This window comes from Pristiophorus japonicus, chromosome 26, assembly GCF_044704955.1.
Source record: "Pristiophorus japonicus isolate sPriJap1 chromosome 26, sPriJap1.hap1, whole genome shotgun sequence".
Classification (NCBI taxonomy): Eukaryota; Metazoa; Chordata; class Chondrichthyes; family Pristiophoridae; genus Pristiophorus; species Pristiophorus japonicus.
Window position 1 is genome coordinate 12,413,731 of NC_092002.1, and position 14,387 is coordinate 12,428,117.

The 14,387-nt window shown below is 53.0% G+C and overlaps 1 protein-coding gene across 1 annotated transcript; it reads left to right on the plus strand.

Annotated features, from left to right (window-relative positions):
* Window positions 1-2,711: 2,711 nt before the first annotated feature.
* LOC139239041 (potassium channel subfamily K member 13-like) lies at window positions 2,712-14,095 on the plus strand. The gene is made up of 2 exons (XM_070867546.1): window positions 2,712-3,273; window positions 13,188-14,095. The coding sequence occupies exons 1-2, from the start codon at window positions 2,712-2,714 to the stop codon at window positions 14,093-14,095; spliced, it is 1,470 nt and encodes a 489-aa protein (XP_070723647.1).
* The last annotated feature ends 292 nt before the right edge of the window (window positions 14,096-14,387 follow it).

Sequence of the window (14,387 nt, forward strand, 5' to 3'; positions counted from 1 at the left end):
GGCAGGTACAGGCGGTTAGATACAGAGTAAAGCTCCCTCTACACTGTCCCATCAAACAGTCCCACAGTAGCTATAGTACGGGTTAGATACAGAGTAAAACTCCCTCTCCACTGTCCCATCAAACACTCCCAGGGCAAGTACAACACGCGGTTCGACACAGAGTAAAGCTCCCTCTACACTGTCCCATCAAACACTCCCAGGGCAGGTACAGCACGGGGTTAGATACAGAGTAAAGGTCCATCCACACTACCCCATCAAACACTCCCAGGGTAGGTACAGGACAGGTTAGATACAGAGTAAAGCTCCCTCTAGACTGTCCCATCAAACACTCCCATGGCAGATGCAGCATGGGGTTAGATACAGAGTAAAACTCCCTCTACACTGTCCCATCAAACACTCCCATGGCAGGTACAGCACAGGGTTAGACACAGAGTAAAGCTCCCTCTGCACTGTCCCATCAAACACTCCCAGGGGCAGGTACAGCACGGGGTTAGATACAGAGTAAAGCTCCCTCTACACTGTCCCATCAAACACTCCCAGGGGCAGGTACAGCACGGGGTTAGATACAGAGTAAAGCTCCCTCTCCACTGTGTCATCAAACACTCCCAGGGCAAGTACAACACGCGGTTCGACACAGAGTAAAGCTCCCTCTACACTGTCCCATCAAACACTCCCAGGGCAGGTACAGCACGGAGTTAGATATAGAGTAAAGCTCCCTCTACACTGTCCCATCAAACACTCCCAGGGCAGGTACAGCACGGGTTAGATACAGAGTAAAGCTCCCTCTAGACTGTCCCATCAAACACTCCCATGGCAGATGCAGCATGGGGTTAGATACAGAGTAAAACTCCCTCTACACTGTCCCATCAAACACTCCCATGGCAGGTACAGCACAGGGTTAGACACAGAGTAAAGCTCCCTCTGCACTGTCCCATCAAACACTCCCAGGGGCAGGTACAGCACGGGGTTAGATACAGAGTAAAGCTCCCTCTACACTGTCCCATCAAACACTCCCAGGGGCAGGTACAGCACGGGGTTAGATACAGAGTAAAGCTCCCTCTCCACTGTGTCATCAAACACTCCCAGGGCAAGTACAACACGCGGTTCGACACAGAGTAAAGCTCCCTCTACACTGTCCCATCAAACACTCCCAGGGCAGGTACAGCACGGAGTTAGATATAGAGTAAAGCTCCCTCTACACTGTCCCATCAAACACTCCCAGGGCAGGTACAGCACGGGTTAGATACAGAGTAAAGCTCCCTCTACACTGTCCCATCAAACACTCATAGGGCAGGTACAGGGCAGGTCAATCCCTTCATGGCCTCACACCTCCCTATCTCTGTAATCTGCTCCAGCCCCGCAACCCCGCAAGATGTCTGCGCACCTCTAATTCTGCCCTCTTGCACCTCCCTGATTATAATCGCTCCACCATCGGTGGCCGTGCCTTCTGCTGCCTGGGTCCTAAGCTCTGGAACTCCCTCCATAAACCTCGCCACCTCTCTACCTCTCTTTCCTCCTTCAAGCTCCTTAAAACTCCTTAAAACTTATTTCTTTGACCACCTGCACTAATTTCTTCTTATGCAGCTCGGTGTCAAATTTTTATCTCATAACACTCCTGAGAAGCCCCTTGGGACGTTAAAGGCGCTATCTAAATACAAGTTGTTGTTGTTGTTGAATGTGGGTTCATCCTTTCTGATGCAGTTGCTGCCAAACAGGTTGTCAGCCAAGCTGAACTTGTCCTGACCAATATTTGTCTCTCAAATGAACATAACAAAATAAAAACAGGTAATCTGGTCATTATCATGTACTTCATTGGCTGTAAAGCTCTTTGGGAGATCCGGTGGTTGTGAAAGGCGCTATATAAATGTAATATCATTTCTTATCACATTGCTGTTTGTGGGAGCTTGCTGTACGAAAATTGGCTGCCGCATTTCCCACATTACAACAGTGACTACACTCCAAAAGTACTTCATTGGCTGTAAAGCGCTTTGAGAGGTCCGCTGATCATGAAGGCCGCTATATAAATGTAAGTCTTTCTTTCCAGCTTTAGTGTCAGCTGTGGCTCAGTGGGCAGCACCCTTGCCCTCTGAGTCAGAAGGTTGTGGGTTCAAGTCCCACTTCAGCGATTAGAGCACAAAAATCCAGGCTGACACTCCCAGTGCAGTGCTGAGGGAGTGCTGCACTGTCAGAGGTGCCATCTTTCGGATGAGACATTAAACCGAGGCTCCATCTGCTCTCTCAGTTGGACGTAAAAGATCCCATGGCCACTATTTCAAAGAAGAGCAGGGGAGTTCTTCCCGGTGTCCTGGGATCAATATTTATCCCTCAATCAACATCACAAAAACAGATTATGTGGGTCATTATCACATTGCTGTTTGGGGGAGCTTGCTGTGCACAAATTGGCTGCCGCGTTTCCCACATTACAACAGTGACTACACTCCAAAAGTACTTCATTGGCTGTAAAGTGCTTTGAGGATATCCGGTGGTTGTGAAAGGCGCTATATAAACGCAAGTTAATCACTTTGCTGTGCGCAAATTAGCGTTTCCTACATGATAACAGTAGCTAGGCTTGAAAACGTACTTCATTGGCTGTAAAGCGCTTTTGAGGACGTCTGGTGGTCGTGAAGGGCGCTATCGAAATGCAAGTCTTTATCATATGGCTGTTTATGGGAGCTTGCTGTGCGCAAATTGGCTTGAAAGGCGCTATAGAAATGCAAGTCTCTCTTTCCAGCTTTAAGACAGCCGAAGTGGGTGGGAGGGGGGAGATCCCTTTGCTCCAAATATGGAAGCACAAGAGAGCATGCTGTGATCAAGTGCTGGTGCTCAGCTCAGTGGAAAGCGAGGAGCAGCAGCGGCGGCCAGAAGCCAATGTGTTGGGTAGAGAGGAGGCAGCCTGTGCCATGGCCGGGAGGAGGGTTGGAGATGGAGATAGAGGAGGGGACTGCTGCTATTGCTACTGCTGCCCAGTGCCCCGCTACAACGAGGACAACGCCCGCTTCGCGCTGCTCGCCCTGTGCATCCTGCTGTACCTGGTGTGCGGGGCGGCCGTTTTCTCGGCCGTGGAGCGGCCGGGCGAGGTGAGGGCGCAGCGGGCGTGGAGCCGGCGGCTGCACACCTTCGGCCGCAGCCACAACCTGAGCCGCGGCGAGCTGGGCGCCTTCCTGCGGGACTACGAGCGAGCCAACGCGGCCGGCATCCGGGCAGAGCCGCTGAGACCCCGCTGGGACTTCACGGGAGCTTTTTACTTTGTGGGGACTGTGGTGTCGACAATAGGTCAGTCTGTGTCTGTGTCTCTGTGTCTCTCTCTCTCTCTCAGCCCTGCCACAACTGGACTCCAAACACTCCCAATAATTTCCACACCACTTTCCAAACTTTTTTTTTGTGGGGGGCGGGGGGGAGTTGCAAGTGTGGTCATGTAAAGAAAGACAGACTTTCATTTATATAGCGCCTTTCACGCCAATTTGCGCACAGCAAGCTCCCACAAACAGCAGTGTGATAGACTTGTATTTATATAGCGCCTTTCACGCCAATCTGCGCACAGCAAGCTCCCACAAACACCAGTGTGATAAATACTTGCATCTGTATAGCGCCTTTCACGACCACCGGACGTCTCAATGTGCTTTACAGCCAACGAAGTACTTTTGGAGTTGTAATGGGGGAAACGCGGCAGCCAATTTGTGCACAGCAAGCTCCCACACACAGCAATGTGATAATGACCCAGATCATTCAAAATTCTTACACGGTTGGACAGGGAGGATGTTACACCCCACCCCCTGGCTGGGGAGTCTAGAACCAGGGGGTCACAGTCTCAGAATGAGGGGTCGGCTATTTCGGACTGAGATGAGGAGAAATTTCTTCACTCAGAGGGTGGTGAATCTTTGGAATTCTCTACCCCAGAGGGCTGTGGAGGCTCAGTCATTTATATTCAAGACTCAGATCGATAGATTTTTGGATATTAAGGGAATCGAGGGATATGGGGATAGTGCAGGAAAGTGGAGCTGAGGTCGAAGATCAACCATGATCTCATTGAATGGTGGAGCAGGCTCGAGGGGCCGAATGGCCGACTCCTGCTCCTAATTCTTATATTGTTATGTTTTGATGTTGGTTGAGGGATAAATATTGGCCCCAGGACACCGGGGATAACTCCCCTGCTCCTCTTCGAAATAGTGCTATGGGATCTTTTACATCCACCTGAGAGAGCAGACAGGGCCTCGGTTTAACGTCTTGCCCTGATAGACGCCACCTCTGACAGTGCGGCACTCCCTCAGCACTGCACTGGGAGCGTAGGCCTGAATTTTTGTTTGTGGAGTGGGACTCGAACCCACAACCTTCTGACTCGGAGGCGAGAGTGCTGCCCATCGAAACATATAAAGGGCACACACTGTGTTCTGTGCTAAACACATTTGATTCCCAGGTTATTTCCCTGAACGAATGTTTAGCTGAAATGATTTACAAGGTTGGTGTTGATTTTAATAACCCCGGCCGGCAGCATGTTCTCCAAATGAAAATCGAATTGGCAGTTGTTTCCACCGGAACAAAGATCCTTTTAATTGACGGGAAAGCGAGACAATTTCTGAATTGAATTTTCCAAACTTATGTCACCCTACAATTTCCTGAACTGCTTCACAGCACAAACACGAGGAAGATTAACACTCTCAATTCTGAATTTTCATTCCTGATTTGTTTTGCTGTCCCTCTACTTTTTTTTTAACCCTTTCCTCCTCCATTTCTATTCCTCCGATAAGTCTTGTTCTCCATCTCTCCTGAAGTCACTGGCTTGGGTTGGGTGTACGTTTGTGTTTCAACAAGACCCCACTGCTCTCTGGAAATCTCCAGTGGGCATTATTCATAGATTGTGTGTGTGTGTGTGTGTGGGTGGGGGGAGCTGTTCAACAATGGGAGGCATCACACCAAAGTCTGCCCCAGCCTCATCACACAACATTCACATGTGTCCACCTTCCACTCGGAGTCAGAATCATCGAACAATGCGGCACAGAATGAGGCCATTTGGCCCCATCGCGCCTGTGGCTGCTCTTTGAACGAGCTACGTAAGTAGTCCCACTCCCCTGCCCTTGCCTCATAGCTCTGACAATTTTTTTCCGGGAGTTACTATATACTGAGCAGGAACAGAGCCTCCCCCATCCACCCACTCCCCTCACTTACCGCCTTCACACCCCATTTCTCTCCCTCACCCACCCATTTTCTCCCCATTTTCTCTCGACCCCCACTCCCCCCGCCACTCCTCGACCCCCAGGCCCCCCCCTTGACCCCCAGGCCCCTCCCCGACCCCCACTCGCCACCTCGACCCCCACACCCCCCCTCGACCCTCACTCCCCCCCCTCGACCCCCACTCCCCCCCCTCAACCCCCACTCCCCCCCTCGACCCCCAGGCCCCTCCCCGACCCCCACTCGCCACCTCGACCCCCACACCCCCCCTCGACCCTCACTCCCCCCCCTCGACCCCCACTCCCCCCCTCGACCCCCACTCCCCCCCCTCGACCCCCACTCCCCCCCTCGACCCCCACTCCCCCCCCTCGACCCCCACTCCCCCCCCTCGACCCCCACTCCCCCCCCTCGACCCCCACTCCCCCCCCTCGACCCCCACTCCCCCCCCTCGACCCCCACTCCCCCCCTCGACCCCCACTCCCCCCCTCGACCCCCACTCCCCCCCTCGACCCCCACTCCCCCCCTCGGACCCCCACTCCCCCCCCCCGGACCCCCACTCTCCCCCCCCGGACCCCCACTCTCCCCCCCTCGACCCACACTGCCCCCCCCTCTCAACCCCCATTTCTCCCAGGGACACAAAGACCAATTGGACCACCGGTACCACCTCCCCAGGTTGAATAGCCAACAGACACTCGAACATGGCCTGGACCACGGCGGGCGGTGCATTTAGCAACCAAGTCATCGAGTGAGGGAAAACTGCAGCTTTCAAAATACTTGCCGTTATTTCTATCAGGGACTAATAGCCAATAGACTGACCAGGTGGAACCCTCACTGAAGGATGTACGCCATTTTATTTGGTCTGTACTCCTTGCCTTCCCCCTCTCCGTCGCACACATCCTTTTCTCGGCTGACGCTCTGCTCCGGGACCCTTCTGTCCAGTCCACTCCCCTTACCACCTTGCTAACTTGACTCTTTGCCTCCCTTCCCTCTATCCCAAGGCAGCCCAGGGTAAGCGGGGCACACGGGCAGGGTGAGATGGCAATCCCTGATACTAGTGGACAAAGGCTGATTACATTCGGACAAAATGGTTTTGCCACCTTTTCAAGAACAACAACAATAACAACCACTTGCAGTTACATAGTGCCCCAAGGCGCTTCACATAGAAACATAGAAACATAGAAAATAGGTGCAGGAGTAGGTCATTCGGTCCCTCGAGCCTGCACCACCATTCAATAAGATCATGGCTGATCAGGAGCGTTATAAAACAAAATTTGACACGAGCAGGAATTAGGGCAGGTGACCAAAAGCTTGCTCAAAGAGGTAGAATTTAAAGGAGGAGAGGTTTAGGCAGGAAGTTCCAGAACTTGGGGCCCAGGCGACAGAAGGTATGGCAACCGATGAGACTCAGGGATGCTCAAGAGGGCAGAAATCTTGGGGGGGGGGGGGGGGAGAGATTACAGAGATAGGGAGTGGCGAGGCCATTAATGTGTGCAAACATTTCAGCCTAACTATGTGAGCTTATTTGTTTTAATGGTAAACCTTGCTCACAATGCAGGGTGGCACTCGGGGTACAGCAGAGTGTGAGTTTTTGCAGCATCTCCAACTTGAAACAATACCGCAAATACACAGAATGTCGGAGGATTTATACAGCGCCTTTCACAACCTCCGGACGTCCCAAAGTGCTTCACAGCCAATGAAGTACTTTTGAAGTGTAGTCACTGTTGTAATGTGGGAAACACGGCAGCCAATTTGCGCACAGCAAGCTCCCACAAACAGCAATGTGAACATGAACAGATAATCTGTTTCAGTGATGTTGATTGAGGGATAAATGTTGGTCAGGACATCAGCAATGTTTCTTTCCTCCCCCATCCCCCATCCCCCATTTTTGAGGGGTAGGCAATCTATTTAACATTGAACACATGCTGCACGGATTAAGAGGAACATTGGACACCGGGGATAACTCCCCTGCTGTTCTTCGAAATAGTGACGATGGGATCTTCTACGTCCACTTGAGAGAGCAGACGGGGCCTCGGGTTAACATCTCATCTGAAAGACGGCACCTCTGACACTGCGGCACTCCCTCAGCACTGCCCTGGAGTGTCAGCCTGGATTTATGTGTACAAGTCTCGAGTGGGACTTGAACCCACAACCTTCTGACTCAAAGGCAAGCGTGCTACCCACTGAGCCACAACTGGCACATAGCGTGCAGACACGACAAATCTGGGCTGTCCTGATGCTCAGCTTGAGTTTTAAAAGTCTAGATTGTAGGAGGAAGGAGAGGCTATTAGTGACTATCATATTTATGGCCCCTAATTCTAGTCTCCTCTACAAGTGGAAACATCTTCTCGACACAGACAGAGACACACACGTGCGTGCGCCCGCGCACATACACACACACACACACACACACACACACACACACACACATACATACAGATACAGATCATCATCATCATCATCATAGGCAGTCCCTCGGAATCGAGGAAGACTTGCTTCCACTCTTAGAAATGAGTCCTTAGGTGACTGTACAGTCCAATACGAGAACCACAGTCCCTGTCACAGGTGGGACAGACAGTGGTTGAGGGAAGGGGTGGGTGGGACTGGTTTGCCGCACGCTCCTTCCGCTGCCTGCGCTTGGTTTCTGCACGCTCTCGGCGATGAGACTCGTGCTCAGCGCCCTCCCGGATGCACTTCCTCCACTTAGGGCGGTCTTTGGCCAGGGACTCCCAGGTGTCGGTGGGGATGTCGCACTTTATCAGGGAGGCTTTGAGGGTGTCCCTGTAACGTTTCCTCTGGCTCGTTTGCCGTGGACGAGTTCCGAGTAGAGCGCTTGCTTTGGGAGTCTCGTGTCTGGCATGCGAACAATGTGGCCTGCCCAGCGGAGCTGATCAAGTGTGGTCAGTGCTTCAATGCTGGGGATGTTGGCCTGGTTGAGGACACTAATGTTTGTGTGCCTGTCCTCCCAGGGGATTTGCAGGATCTTGCGGTGACATCGCTGGTGGTATTTCTCCAGCGACTTGAGGTGTCTACTGTACATGGTCCACGTCTCTGAGCCATACAGGAGGGCGGATATTACTACGGCTCTGTAGACCATGAGCTTGGTGACAGTTTTGAGGACCTGGTCTTCAAATATAGATACACACACAGTGACACACACACACACAGATAGCATCATCATAGCCAATCCCTCGAAATCGAGGAAGACTTGTTTCCTCTCTCAAAGTGAGTTCTCCGGTGACTGAACAGTCCAATACGGGAATTACAGTCTCTGTCACAAGTGGGACAGACAGTGGTTGAAGGAAAGGGTGGGTGGGACTGGTTCGCCGCACGCTCCTTCCGCTGCCTGCGCTTGATTTCTGCATGCTCTCAGCGACAAGACTCGAGGTGCTCAGTGCCCTCCCGGATGCTCTTCCTGCACTTAGGGCGGTCTTGAGCCAGGGATTCCCAGGTGTCGGTGGGGATGTCGCACTTTATCAATACACACACGCATCACACGCATCACACGCATCACACGCAACACACGCACACACACGCACGCACACGCACGCACACGCACGCACACGCACGCACACGCACGCACACGCACGCACACGCACACACATGCACAGATTCTCTCTCTCTCTCTCTCCTCCTCCTCCCCCTCCCCCTCTCTCTCTCTCTCTCTCTCTTTCTTCCACCCCCCTCCAGGGGTGTCATTGGATGCAGTCCTGGCTGATTTCCCCCTCCCTATTCCAGGGGCTCTGAAGACATTTACAGTTAACGCAGACCGGAGATTGAACCTGGCTCCTTGCTGTTACTGTGTGCCTCAGTAGCACACGGGGTGGTGCAGTTACCCATACAGCCATGAGGGGGCAGTACACCCCCGGGCAGGCCCTTCCCACTGGGCCAGAATATGTATTTATTTAAACTGCAACATCTCGAGGAGGTGTGGGCAGGAAACATGCCGTTTGATATTTTCTGTTACTTATCAGAACCTTGGGTCGGTAATGGAAGTGAATAATTAACTCCAGTTCTGGCAATCTACCGTTTCTGCAGCACTCATATATTCCACAATATCATCAAATGTTGCATTAATAGCAGGGCAGGATTAGAATACGGTCCATTAGTGATATCCAAGTGCCATGGTGCGCGGAATTCAAACAAATTGACAGCTGGTGCCATAAAGCGAAAGGTTATATCGAACGTCATTAATTAGCATTTCGACATAATAGTTTCTGCAAATGGAGACCCAGCTCTTAATGCTGATTAATATGAGAATATGCGGTGTGAATACTTACACAACTGTCGGGGCACTTTGGAAAATACACCCTTGTTCAATCTGTGACCACAAACCTCTTCGCCCCTGCCTCAGCTAATCCACTGCAGAAACCCTCATCCGTGCCTTTTGTCACCTACACACTCGACCATTCCCACACTCTCCTGGCCGGCCTCCCACCTCCCACCCTCCATAAACTTCAGCTCATCCAAAACTCGGCTGCCCCGTGTCCTAACTCGCACCGAGTCCCGCTCACCCATCACCACTGTGCTCGCTGACCGAAATTGGCTCCCGGTCCGGCAACGCCTCAAATTGAAAACTCTCATCCTTGTTTTCAAATCCCTTCCATGGCCCTCGCTCCTCCCTATCTCTGCAACCTCCTCGAGCCCCACAACCCCCCGAGATGTCTGCGCTCCTCAAATTCTGGCCTCTTGACTTTAATTGCTGCCTGGGCCCCAAAGCTCGGGAATTCCCTCCGCCTCCCTCTCCTCCTTTTTAAGACCCTCCTTAAAACCTGCCTCTGTGACCAAGCCTGTCCTAATATCTCCTTATGTGGCTCGGAGTCAAAATTTGTTTGATAATCGCTCCGGTGACATGCTTTGGGGTGTTTTACTATGTTAAAGGCGCTATATAAATGCAAGTTGTGGTTGCTGCACTCTACAGCAAGCGTTCCCTGGGTTTTCTCCTTCCAGTGTTCGATCACTCTTTTCCTGAGCCACTGATGGTTCAATGTGCAGTCGACTGCTCACCAAAAAAAGCCCTTTATGTATGTTGACATTCTGCAGGTGTCCACGGCAGTGTCCTGGGGCCAATAGTTCATCATCATAGGCAGTTCCTCGGAATCGAGGAAGACTTGCTTCCACTCCAAAAATGAGTTCTTAGGTGACTGAACAGTCCAATACGAGAGCCACAGTCTCTGTCACACGTGGGACAGATAGTCGTTGAGGGAAGGGGAGGGTGGGACTGGTTTGCCGCACGCTCCTTCCGCTGCCTGCGTTTGATTTCTGCATGCTCTCAGCGACGAGACTCCAGGAGCTCAGTGCCCTCCCTTCGGTCTTCACAGTGGAAGACACAAAAACCATGGCAAAAATTGCTGGTCACGGGAATGTGGGAAGGGAGGACCTTGAGACAATCACTATCACTAGGGGGGTAGTGCTGGACAGGCTAATGGATCTCAAGGTAGACAAGTCCCCTGGTCCTGATGAAATGCATCCCAGGGTATTAAAAGAGATGGCGGAAGTTATAGCAGATGCATTCGTTATAATCTACCAAAATTCTCTGGACTCTGGGGAGGTACCATCGGATTGGAAAGCAGCTAATGTAACGCCTCTGTTTAAAAAAGGGGGCAGACAAAAGGCAGGTAACTATAGGCTGGTTAGTTTAACATCTGTAGTGGGGAAAATGCTTGAAGCTATCATTAAGGAAGAAATAGCGGGACATCTAGATAGGAATAGTGCAATCAAGCAGACGCAACATGGATTCACGAAGGGGAAATCATGTTTAACTAATTTACTGGAATTCTTTGAGGATATAACGAGCATGGTGGATAGAGGTGTATTTAGATTTCCAAAAGGCATTCGATAAGGTACCACACAAAAGGTTACTGCAGAAGATAAAGGTACGCGGAGTCAGAGGAAATGTATTAAGATGGATCGAGAATTGGCTGGCTAACAGAAAGCAGAGAGTCGGGATAAATGGGTCCTTTTCGGGTTGGAAATCGGTGGTTAGTAGTGTGCCACAGGGATCGGTGCTGGGACCACAACTGTTTACAATATACATAGATGACCTGGAAGAAGGGACAGAGTGTAGTGTAACAAAATTTGCAGGTGACACAAAGATTAGTGGGAAAGCGGGTTGTGTAGAGGACACAGAGAGGCTGCAAAGAGATTTAGATAGGTTAAGCGAATGGGCAAAGGTTTGGCAGATGGAATCCAATGTCGGAAAATGTGAGGTCATCCACCTTGGGGAAAAAAAACAGTAAAAGGGAATATTATTTGAATGGGGAGAAATTACAACCTGCTGCGGTGCAGAGGGACCTGGGGGTCCTTGTGCATGAATCCCAAAAAGTTAGTTTGCATGTGCAGCAGGTAATCAGGAAGGCGAATGGAATGTTGGCCTTCATTGCGAGAGGGATGGAGTACAAAAGCAGGGAGGTCCTGCTGCAACTGTACAGGGTATTGGTGAGGCCGCACCTGGAGTACTGCGTGCAGTTTTGGTCACCTTACTTAAGGAAGGATATACTAGCTTTGGAGGGGGTACAGAGACCATTCACTAGGCTGATTCCGGAGATGAGAGGGTTACCTTATGTTGATAGATTGAGTAGACTGGGTCTTTACTCGTTGGAGTTCAGAAGGATGAGGGGTGATCTTATAGAAACATTTAAAATAATGAAAGGGATAGACAAGATAGAGGCAGAGAGGTTGTTTCCACTGGTCGGGGAGACTAGAACTAGAGGGCACAACCTCAAAATACGGGGGAGCGAATTTAAAACCGAGTTGAGAAGGAATTTCTTCTCCCAGAGGGTTGTGAATCTGTGGAATTCTCTGCCCAGGGAAGCAGTTGAGGCTAGCTCAGTGAATGTATTCAAATCACAGATAGATTTTTAACCAATAAGGGAATTAAGGGTTATGGGGAGCGGGCAGGTAAGTGGAGCTGAGTCCACGGCCAGATCAGCCATGATCTTGTTGAGTGACGGAGCAGGCTCGAGGGGCTAGATGGCCTCCTACTGTTCCTAATTCTTATGTTCTTATGTTCTCCCGGATGCACTTCCTCCAATTAGGACGATCTTTGGCCAGGGACTCCCAGGTGTCGGTGGGATGTTGCACTTTATCTTTGAGGGTGTCCCTGAAATGTTTCCTCTGCCCACCTTGGGGCTCGTACCCCTTAATCAACATAACAAAAAGAAACTAGATGATCTGGTTCATGATCACATTGCTGTTTGTGGGAGCTTGCTGTGTGCAAATTGCCTTGGTCAAAGAGGCAGGTTTTAAGGAGGGTCTTAAAAGGAGGAGAGAGAGGCAGAGAGGTTTAATGGGAGCGCAGACATCTCTGGGGGGGGGGGAATTGCGGGGCTGTAGGAGATTCATCATCATCATAGGCAGTCCCTCGAAACGAGGATGACTTGCTTCCGTGCCAATAAGGGATGAGTTCACAGGTGTTTCAATGCTCCAGATCCTGAACTACATGTTGAAGGGTGGAAGATACCTGTGCGTGGATTTTTTTAACGTGGGGTGGCCGTTGCACACCAGCCACCACACGGGGCTTGACAGAGCTAGGTCTTGGTCCAGTGGCAAGGGTTAACCAGGACGACTGGGGACCAGCTCTACTGCACGGACCTAGTGCGCGCACATATCGCACAGTGTGGGCTGGGCCCGTGCTGCCCCTGGGCCCCGGTCACTTCCCTCTACAAACTCTCGCCGCTCCTTCGCCCCTCCTGCTGTGCCTGCCCGCACTGCAATCAGCGACCTGGCTTCGTAGCCGTCACCCTCCTGCAGTAGCACGCGCTGCTCCCTGCAGTGGTATGCCGCTGTACACTGCTCCCTCCGATGGCCCCGGCCTGCTGATGGTCTTGCTGGCCGGGATCGCGCCGATTTCCGGGCCGGGCCACCGCACGCTGCTCCCTGCATTACAACAGAGATTATAACGGTGACGACACTCCAAAGTACTTCATTGACCGTGCAAGTGCTGTGAGACGTGCGGTGGCCGTGAAAGGCGCTATAGAAATGCAAGTCCCTCTTTAACGTCTGTTTTTCCCCCACCCCTGCAGGGTTTGGGATGACCACGCCCGCGACCCCCGGCGGCCGGATCTTCCTCGTCTTCTACGGCCTGGTGGGCTGCGCGGCCACCATCTTGTTCTTCAACCTGTTCCTGGAGCGGGCCATCACGCTGCTGGCCTACGTCCTGCGCTGGCTGCACGAGCGGGAGGAGCGGCGGCGGGGCAGGCAGGAGCCCTGGGTCTCCGGCCGGCGCTCCAGCCGGGGGGCCGACAGCCTGGCTAGCTGGAAGCCGTCGGTCTACTACGTGATGCTGATCCTGGGCGCAGCCTCCGCAGCCGTCTCGTGCGCCGCCTCGGCCCTGTACGCGGCGGCGGAGGGCTGGGCCTTCGGCGAGTCGCTCTACTTCTGCTTCGTGGCCTTCAGCACCATTGGCTTCGGCGACCTGGTCAGCAGCCAGCGGGAGGTCTACCCGCACCAGGGCCTGTACCGGGCCGCCAACTTCCTGCTGCTCCTGTCGGGCGTGTGCTGCCTCTACTCCCTCTTCAACGTCTCGTCCATCGTCATCAAGCAGCTGCTCAACTGGGTCCTGCGCCGGGCCGAGTGCCGCAGGTGGCCGTGCCGGGGCCGGCTGTGCCGGGGCCGGCGGGCGGCCAGGACGCCCTGGAACGCCGTGCACCCGGCGGGCAGCCAGGCCGGCCGGCCCAACGTCTCCGTGGAGACGGTGTGCGACAGCGAGGCGGCTGTGGCGGGCGGGCGCCGGCTGTCGGGCGAGATGATCTCCGTCAAAGACTTCCTGGCCTCCAACAAGGTCTCGCTGGCCATCATGCAGAAGCAGCTGTCCGAGACGGCCAACGGGGGTCCCCGGCAGAGCCACCCCCGGTGCAGCGGCTTCTCCGGCGGCGTGGGGGCCTTGGCCATCATGAACAACCGGTTGGCGGAGACCAGTGTGGATAGGTAGACCCCCCCCCCCACCCTGTGGGATAGGGGGAGCCGGTTGTCCCGTGTCTGGTTGGGGGTGGGGGGGAAGGTCGCATCCCAACATCCCCAGCATCGAAGCACTGACCACACTCGACCAGCTCCGCTGGGCGGGCCACATTGTCCGCATGCCAGACACGAGACTCCCAAAGCAAGCGCTCTACTCGGAACTCCTTCACGGTAAATGAGCCCAAGGTGGGCGGAGGAAAAGTTACGAGGACACCCTCAAAGCCTCCCTGATAAAATGCAACATCCCCACCTGGGAGTCCCTGGCC